At 41.0% G+C, this 10,013-nt stretch overlaps 1 protein-coding gene across 1 annotated transcript in view; it reads left to right on the top strand.

Annotated features, from left to right (window-relative positions):
• Positions 1–8,754, top strand: part of loxhd1a (lipoxygenase homology PLAT domains 1a) — a 42,106-nt gene extending 33,352 nt beyond the window's left edge. The window contains exons 37-42 of the mRNA XM_086152991.1: positions 509–686; positions 4,952–5,137; positions 5,709–5,879; positions 5,960–6,092; positions 6,216–6,371; positions 7,930–8,754. Coding sequence (XP_086009117.1) covers positions 509–686; positions 4,952–5,137; positions 5,709–5,879; positions 5,960–6,092; positions 6,216–6,371; positions 7,930–8,410 — 1,305 coding nt within the window. The 3' untranslated portion in view covers positions 8,411–8,754. The remainder of the gene's footprint in view (positions 1–508; positions 687–4,951; positions 5,138–5,708; positions 5,880–5,959; positions 6,093–6,215; positions 6,372–7,929) is intronic.
• The last annotated feature ends 1,259 nt before the right edge of the window (positions 8,755–10,013 follow it).

Below are 10,013 nucleotides of genomic sequence, written 5' to 3' on the forward strand. Positions count from 1 at the left end.
TGTAATTACTTCCTTAATTTCCCTAATGGGGATCAATAAATTGTTATCTTACTGGTATTCTATTAAGTATTGTTCATCTGCAAACTACTCATTGGACACTTATTTTTATCTCACGTATTTGAGGCCTTATCTGTATATTGTCACTGTAATTTTGGAGCTGTCCAGTGTAAAAATGACCTTCGGCATGAAAAAAGTTTTTTTTTCCATCTATTTATCAAAGTCATGACGAGAAAAAATCATTGATATTTGTAGGGATAAATTTTGAAATTCCAATATTTGACTTACAGCAGCAGATCAGCGATGCCGTGTCTCTGAAAGCATTTTAATTTTCAATTCCCTTTTATATCGGGAACATTTGTATTCGGATCATCCTTTTCAACGGCTGGGAAGATGTTTTCATAGGTATCCGGTGTATCGAATCTCAGTCAACCCGGCGAACGTTTTATCCGAAAAGCTTGGGATATTGAATTTTATTTCTAAATCTAAGGGCATTTCTGTGCGTGTCCAGGTGATTATGCGAAATCTGACCACAGAAGAGGTGTGTGTGTTCACCTACGAGGACTGGCTGTCCAGGACACGTGGACCTAGACGGAGCGTGATCTGCGAGATGGCTGCTGAGGTGGATGAGGAGATGATGGTGGAGCCCACCACGTACATCATTCAGGTCAAGACCAGCGACGTTGCAGGTAAAGCTTTTCGAAACACACGCGACGACATTCAGATGCCATAAATCGACCGATTTACGGACATGAGTTGAAGATATTCCTATGAGGAAATCCTCAACATGCAAATTAAAATGCGTGTTATCTGTCATGTATATATTTCACTGAGCAGAATTTTAATGTTGTCTGACTCGGGGTACTGCAAGCAGCCGCGCTGGATGTCAGAATCGACAGACAGACCTCACATTTCGGGAGGAAATAAAGATAAGGTCAAAGGACGGTAAAATGTCAGGTTAATGGACACCGGCATTCGGATGTTTGGATGGTTCGTTAGCAACAAACGTCCAAACAACTCAATTTTGACCATTTGTCTGTTTTTTCAATCAAATGTGCATCGGGATGTTGTAGCCGTGGAGACGTCAATATTTCCATTTGACAACATGACGACTTGAAAAGTTGCTGGTATCCTGCAGGATTTTGCTGTGTACAAAAATAATTTTAATAATCAAATATTATGAAATTGATATAATTGAAATAAAAAATATTAAAATAAAAATATTATTATATTCACTTATTTATTGTTATATGTAAAAAATAATATCTGCGAATATATATTTATAATTTTTTTAGCTGTAAATAAACGTTACAAAAATCATTTTGATAATCAAATATTTTGAAATAAATATAATTAAAATGAAAATATTGAAATAAAATTATAATTATTAGTATATTAACTTATTTTAGTATTATATTAAAAATAATGTATGTAAATCTATATTCATAATTTTCATATTAGCCGATTAAATGTTAGGTTAATGGACACCAGCATTCGGATGTTTGGATGGTTCGTTAGCAACAAACGTCCAAACAACTCAATTTTGACCATTTGTCTGTTTTTTCAATCAAATGTGCATCAGGATGTTGTAGCCGTGCAGACGTCAATATTTTCATTTGACAACATGACGAATTAAAAGTTTCTTGAAATCCTGCAGGATTTAGCTGTAAATAAAAGTTACAAAAAATAATTTTAATAATCAAACATTTTGAAATAAATATAATTAGAATAAAAAAATATTAAAATAAAATTATTATTATTATTATTATTATTCAACTTGTTTATATTATTATATTAAAAATAATGCATGTAAATCTATATTTATAGTTTTCATATTAGCCGATTATCTACTTGTATGGCAATAATGGAGAGGCGTGTCAAAGATGACGCTCGCCATTAGACAAGACTTATGGTTGAAGTTGAAATGGCTGGCAGGCAGATTGTTCTTACACGCATCGCTCGTTTCGAGCTTGAAAACGTGGAGTATTTCCCCTTCGAGTTGTTTTTTTTTTTTGTGGGGGGGTGGTATGTGTAATAGTCACTCACAGATGCGGCGCAAAATAAATTGGTCGAGACAGTCAAGACAGCTCGCTGTGAGATAAATAAACTGCCCCAGAGACGTTCATTTACAGTAAGAACGTAATTAAGTCAACCAACCAAATCCTATCCAACACTAAAGAAGGTCAAAGCAATCTGAAATCCATAACGATGACACAATATCATTGTGAAGAGATGTGGTATGAAAATAGCATGTTTAATATCACCACAATAACACGTCTCCGGCCAAACGATATCGTAAAAATAAAAGTGCAGCTGCCCCGTGCGTTTCATTTCCCCCCCCCTCTGAAAATGAAAAGCCTCATTGCAGAGTCAACAACCGAGTCGTTTTGGCTCCTAATTTAGACGGAAACAAACAATTCAGAATATAAATATACCCTTTGTCTAATATTCTGAATGCTATCAGGATCAGGTCAGGCACGCGGATGCTCCGGCTTTGTGAGTTAAATGGCACAAAATTACCCAAGGATTCGCACAAAATCACAACAAAGCTGAAAACGAATGATCTGAAAATGATTCAGCAGCAACATTTCCTAATAATCAAGGTATTAATACACAGACTTCATTTGCGTACCTAAAAAATACTGATATATTCTTGAGAAATCAAAAGGAAATCACTCAAAATTTGCAAGTAATTACATTGAAATATCACCCTCATGTAAACAAATGAAACAAAACCAAATGCATAATAAATCAAAAAACAGAAATCAAGAATAAACCGTCAACGTGAAAAAAAAAGAAGCTTCACTCGTCAATAAAAATGAATTGAAAGGTGAGATCGGACCGTGAACGGCCGGTTAATCCTTAGAAAATGAAAAAAAAAGGCACGATGCAGCCCATCAGGGCTACAACCATTAAAAAACGCCAGCCTTTGCGAACAGACATTTTGGGATTTAATTTTGCACACGCCGCTGTTGGCGGTGGCGGGGAAGGGGGACGATCGCATGTAATCACGGGGGAAACATGTGGAGCCGCATCTTAATTCCGGCGGTAAACGAATCACGCTGTTGTGATCGGAATACTCAAGGACGCGCGGCAATGCCAGGCTTGAAAAAAGGGCCGTTCTTCTCCTCCGTCGGTTTTTCAATCTTTTCCCAAGGTTAGATGAGAGATTTAATGTTGCATCCTGGAACAATGTTGTCACCAGCTGGCAGCGGAGAACTTCCAAAAGGCGTGATCGGTAAACTCGACCTGCGCGACCTTGAAGATTCGCCTCGCGAGGAGCGATCTTCTCCTGGAAGTCCGCTTTCCGGTGGCGACGCCACAGAGATCGCCGTCCTCATTTCACCCGTCCTCGTTCGGAGGATTGCATTCGCGAGGACGCGAGATGTTGGAAATAATTCATGTTTGACAGGAAGATAGTAATGAAAGGGATCCTCTTCAGAAATCACCATGCTACTTTGGTCCCCTCTTTTTCTCGCCGAGTGTTTTTCCACAGCTCAGCACCGCCGCCGCTGATCAATACGATAGCGCGGCGCGAAGTCTGAGCCGACTTCAAAGGGGCGCGCGTTGCCCGTGGCGGTTACTGGAAGTGAAGATGTACTCTTGCACCGACACAGAGGATAATGAGCCGGGTTTGCACGCCTTTGCAGGGGAACATTATGCGGGCGATGCTATGCATAAGCTAATGAATTCTATGTGAAGAGGCAAACTAAGTACATAGCAGGTACGAAAGGACGGTGCTAACGTGACACGTTGTTAGTCGAGCAAAGATTTTGGTTATTGCACAAAGAAACATGCGGCAGCGAGTGAAGTTTGTGCCTCCACACACACACACACACACACACAGCACCCGCATCTCTAAATCACCAGAATTAAATAATACAACGCGCGGGGATTATCGCCGTCAGAGAGCCGGGCTGAGCCCGCTCATGTTTTATTCTTCTCACTGAGCGGTTGGTTGTTAGCTCATTAACTACCGTGGGCCGACGCAGACTCATTATGCGGTTGACAAATTCAATCCCGTTGCAGTTGAAGTGCGCCGCGGTTTAAAAGGATCTGCAGCTGAGTTTAAGCTTCTGTTCTCTCAAAACCGGGATACGGTTTCACTTTTTTCGGGCGTCTGCATCTTCGTTCGTTCCGAAATGAGGGGTACGACAAAACGTGTTTTGCTGAAACTGTATCTTTCTGCATGACCGTTTTCCCTTCTGCTGATTCTGCAAATACACTTGAAAATGGAAAGAGCACCCAGAGGCAGCTAGAAACATTGTATTCATTAATGCAAACATGATAATTTTGGTGGTATTTACAGATATATTAACCCTCAACGAACTTCACTCAACCTTTTACGAACCTCTCGCAAAGTGTTATTGACATTACTCTTCCCACACAGTACACGAAACACTTTTGGATAATTGTAACGTACAGTGAATATTGATATACGATATAAAGTGTACAATAAATTAATAAATTAAAAATCATATTCAATGTAAAGTAATTTTTTTATGGAAAGAAAATTAATTTTATATGTCAAATAAATCATTTTATAAGGTACTTACCATTGAAACGGTGCGCCGGAACTTGAATGATGATGAATTTGCTGTGCAGTCGTTGGATCCCGATGAGGCACCTTTGGGTATCTTTGATTCGCAAAGGAAGTCTCGAATTTTATTTATTTTATAAAATGAATTTTAGCTCAATTTTACGATACTTTTTTACTGTTATTCTTGGGCTAGAATATGGCTGTTTTATCACGAAAAAAAAATTAAAATACTGCAAAAAGAACGATAAATCGCGAGAAACGAAAGTAGCGAGCGTTTCCTGTTTTTTTTAGAAACAAGGCTGACTTGTAAAAATCCTATGGATTTATTCATTTATTCATTTTAATTTTATTCATTTAAAGGCTGTTTTCACCAAAATTAAGTGAATAGTAAGGCTATACACTGTGTTTCATCAGGGGCAGGAACCGATGCCAACGTGTGCATCATTATTTTTGGTGAAAACGGCGACACGGGGACTCTGGCGTTGAAAGAGTGTCACAAATCCAACAAGTTTGAGCGTAAACAGGTGGACGTGTTCCGCTTCGTGGACGTCTTCAGCCTCGGCGAGCTCTCCAAAGTTCGAGTCTGGCACGACAACTCAGGTCAGTCGCTCGGACGCATCCCCGCCGCTGAGTGTGCACGTGTCACGTGACACTAACAAGCACGGCATGAAAAAGAATTCAATCTTTATCCATTTGTATTGAATTTTATGGTGAGCTGAGCGATTCTTGAAATTAACAAATATTTTTCCGAGTATTTATCAGAGAAATAACCCAAAAATGTACAAAATAATTTGAAAAATTAGCCAGAATTTATTGCAGTGTGTGTGTGTGTGTGTGTGTACGTTTGTGTGTCTCTGTCAAAAAAAAAAACAAAAAAAAAAAACTCACTAACCCAAGCTTACTGTTCTGTATATTTCCTGTGCATCGTGTATTTGCAAGTGTATTTGCAGTCCCTTTGTCCTCTATAGTAAGTCGCTTTGGATAAAAGTGTCTGCCAAATGCAATGTAATGTAATTTAATTTAATGAAAAAAAGCAACAAAAAATAAAATATACAAGCAATAATCCAACTAAAAAAAAATTTTTTTAAAATCACATTTTAAAACGATCAGAACCCCCCTTTTTGACGATAATCTCATTTTTTATTCCTGATCCCTGATTCTTTCGGCCCAGGCCTCGCTCCAGGATGGCACCTGGATCACATTGACGTAAAAGACGAGATCCTGGACAAAACCTTCCGCTTCCCTTGCGACCGCTGGCTCGCCAAAAACGAAGACGACGGGCAGATCATGAGAGAACTGGCGTGCGCCAACAACGAATACCTGGACCTTGATGAGAAGACCAGTAAGTCTGGCGTTTGTTCCTGCCGATCGTCTGTCTTTTGGGTTCGAGCCGTGAGAACTTCCTTATCGCCTCCGTGACAGAGTACGAAATCTGCGTCACGACCGGAGACACCGGTGAAACCAAAGAGAACGGCTGGATCGTTCTGGAAGGAAGGAAAGGACGCTCAAAAGAATTCCTCATGGAAAACTCCTCAAAGAAGAAGAGGTTCTTGCGGTAGGTGCTTCCCGGGAGATTTGCCCGTTGAAGCGAAACTTGTTTGTAAGAAACGCGCATCGGATTACGATAATCCGACGACGCTTCTGACCCGAATTTCTTTTTTTTTTTTTTTTTTTTAAGGGGAAACGTAGACAGATTCGAATTTTCCTCCAAGAATCTCGGCGACATTGTCGGTATCTGCCTGGGCCACACGCCCAAAGACGGGAAGAAAGTGAAGGGCGAGTTTTACTGGCACGTGGAGGAAGTTGTCGTCACGGAGAGGGAGCTGGAAAACAAGTAAGATCGAGGAACATTACATTACATTACATTACATCGCATTTGGCAGACGCTTTTATCCAAAGCGACTTACAATAGAGGACATAGGGACTGCAAATACACGATGCACAGGAAATATACTGCTCGAAAAAATAAAGGGAACACTTGAACAACACAATGTAACTCCAAGTCAATCACACTTGTGTGAAATCATAGTGTCCACTCAGGAAGCAACACAGATTCATTTTGACTTGTTTTAAGGACATTACATCAAAGTTGGATCAGCCTGGAGTTTGTTTTTACACTTTAATTTGGAGTGTGATTCCTAATCCAGACCTCCATGGGTTGATACAATTGATTTCCATTGATCATTTTTGTGTGATTTTGTCGTCAGCACATTCAACTGTGTAAAGAGCAAAGTATTTCATAAGAATATTTCATTCATTTAGATCTAGGATGTGTTTTTTAAGTGTTCCCTTTATTTTTTTGAGCAGTGTATACAGAACAGTAAGCTTGGGTTAGTGAGGGTTTTTTTTTTTTAATGGACAGAGACACACAAACGTACACACACACACACACTGCATAGCCTAACTTGCTGCCAACCTGATCTGGGGCATCAGCGCAGTAAAAAGTCCTGAAAGAGAAACGTTTTTACCTGTTTCTTGAAGGTTGAGAGAGATGATGCTAGTCTTGTTGCTTCCGGGAGTTTGTTCCACCACTGAGGTAGTAGAACTGAGAACAGTTTTGCCTGAGATCGCTTAGAGCAGCGGTTCTTAACCTGGGTTCGATCGAACCCCAGGGGTTCGGCGGAGGTCAAGACACACATTGGTGATGACATCACCGGCCGCAGGTGATCACGCTACATAGCTCGGCCTATCCGTGCCGCAGGGATTTTGGCGCGATCAGTTGTAGTAACTTGTGACTGTCGTGATGGTACGTCATGTGATTTCTTTCTTCGTATTTTAATCCCTTCATACCAATTATGTCGGGCAAAAAAAGAAAGCGGTCGGAAGAACACGTACAATACGGATTCACATGTATGACGGAACGCGATTGGAATCGATGTCCTAACCGCATGATTTGGAACGACAAGATGAGCAATTCTAGTCCGGCACCGGCAAAACTAGGGGAAGGCTTCCTTCAGCTGCGTGGAGATGGGAACTACAAGAACATAGCGCTTGCTGAATTCAAGGTGAAGGGAGCCAGATTCGATGAAAAGGCCGCTCCGCCTGTTCTTTGTACCCATCGAGGAAACGATCCTCGATCCAATAAAGAAGGGTTCGGTGAATGCGCATGTGAAACAGGTGGGGTTCAGTACCTCCAACAAGGTTAAGAACCACCGGCTTAGAGCAAGCAAAAGGTACTGCTAGTAGGTTTGAATTAGAGGAACGCAGCTCTCTGACGGGAACATAAGGTCTTATCATTTTGGTCAGATATGCTGGACCTGTTCCTGAGGTGGTTTTGAATGCAGGGCCTTGTGTTTGATCCTGGCGGCTACCGGTCGCCGGTGCAACACGCGTGTGAAATCGCACATTCGACTGGAGTTTTGATTTATCCCTTTCTGCTCCCTTCCAACGAGGTACATATTCAGCTGCAAAGCTCTCGTCCCTTTGTCCCCGAAGCGGGACGACCACTTGACCTTCGAACTCACGAAGGCCATCGAGAGCTTCATCAGCAAAGCTATAAGCCTGGTGCCGGTTAAATACGAGATCATCGTGATCACGGGCGACGAGAAGGGCGCGGGTACGGACGCCAACGTTTTCATCACCATCCACGGCTCCAACGGAGATTCGGGTCGGCGCCAACTGCGCCAGAAGTTTCGAAACCTCTTCGAGCGCCAACGGACCGACCGGTTCTTGCTGGAGATGCTGGACATGGGCGATCTGCAGAAAGTTCGGGTGGAACACGACAACTCGGGGCTCAGTCCCGGTTGGCTGCTGGACCGCGTGGAAGTCACCAACACGGCGAACGGCGTCACCACCGTTTTCCTGTGCAGGAAGTGGCTGGATACCAAGAGGGCCGACGGGCAGATCGTCAGAGTCCTCTACCCGAAATATTAAAAAAACCGGGGATTCGCAGCCTGCGAAAGCGATTTCTTCGAGTCAAAAACTATAGTTTTTAAGAGTTTTTACATCTCAGGAAATGTGAAATGAGTTCAACATTTATAGCTTTTTTTTTTTTTTTTTTTTTTTTTAAAGAATATTAAAATGATTTCATATTAAATGCGATCCCCTGTAATGAAATACTGTGGCAATATCTTATTCTATTCAGGAAACTGAATGTGCCATTCTTTATAAATTTAACATCAGGGATTATTTGCTGTTAGTCATTGTTATAAGTTTTATAGATGATTAAAGTTCTTTTGTAATTCTCAGAATACCAGTTTGTGTCAATAGTGAGTCCATACAAGTATCACGAAGACTCACTAGGCGGTTTAAAGATATATTTCATTAAACGCAGGATCGAGAAACTGCAAGCTCATGTGTTGTTGCTTTTCTTTTCTTTTTTTTTTTCATTTTATTTTTAATCTTTCCGCTTTGACTTTATGGCTCGCAACTTTGCTGTCTTGCTTCACATCTTAATTAGTTTTCCAGAAGGAAGCAGATGTGTTTTTATTGCATGACTCCACGGTACCTGCTCAGAGCCGGCAGACAGAATCACCCGGAGAGACCAGCTTTACAAATTGAAATGTTATTACATTTGAGTTTCATCCCTTCACGTCGTCTGGAAACCATTAGGGACTTCTTTTCCGTTCGAGCTGCGGGAACTGCAAACATCTCACCTCGTGTACAACGCGACTTGATTAAACTACAAAAACAGAAATGTTTATCCGGTTCGGTAAAACGGTGAAAGACAATACGTCAGGCGCAATTTTAAAAACGACAGAAATAATATATACAGCAGATGAACAGTTATTAACCGGGATGATGCTAAATATCTGTTGCATCCGTTTTTATGAAACAGCTTTTTCAGTTACATTACATTACATTACATTGCATTTGACAGACGCTTTTATCCAAAGCGACTTACAATAGAGGACAAAGGGACTGCAAATACACTTGCAAATACACGATGCACAGGAAATATACAGAACATTAAGCTTGGGTTAGTGAGTTTTTTTTTTTTTTGACAAAGACATACACAAACGTACACACACACACACACACACACACACACACACACACACACACTGCATAGCCTAACTTGGGTGCCTAACCTGATCTGGGGCATCAGGGCAGTAAAAAGTCCTGAAAGAGAAAAGTTTTTACCTGTTTCTTGAAGGTTGAGATAGATGATGTTAGTCTTGTTGCTTCTGGAAGTTTGTTCCACCACTGAGGTAGTAGAACTGAGAACAGTTTTGCCTGAGATCGCTTAGAACGAGCAAAAGGTACTGCTAGTAGTTGAATTTTGGTGACAGATTGGATATTTTTGGTTCTCAAGGATGGACTGATTTGGCAACAAACACTTTAAGATCATGGTGTATGTGATGCTTTTTTTTTTTTTTTTGGAGTCACTTCAAAATGTGACATCCGAAAGGGTAAATACAGCTTCGCGGCATCAGTTTGCTTTTTCTCGCCGTCGTCCTTCTCCTTTCGAAGTCGTCCCGAAGAGACGAGAGAGACGCGGAGCAGAGCTGGAATGTGGAGGTGAAACACTGCAATG

The sequence above is a fragment of the Fistularia commersonii genome, chromosome 9, assembly GCF_037954325.1.
Source record: "Fistularia commersonii isolate RoL2024-O1a breed Wild chromosome 9, RoL_Fcom_v1.0, whole genome shotgun sequence".
Classification (NCBI taxonomy): Eukaryota; Metazoa; Chordata; class Actinopteri; order Syngnathiformes; family Fistulariidae; genus Fistularia; species Fistularia commersonii.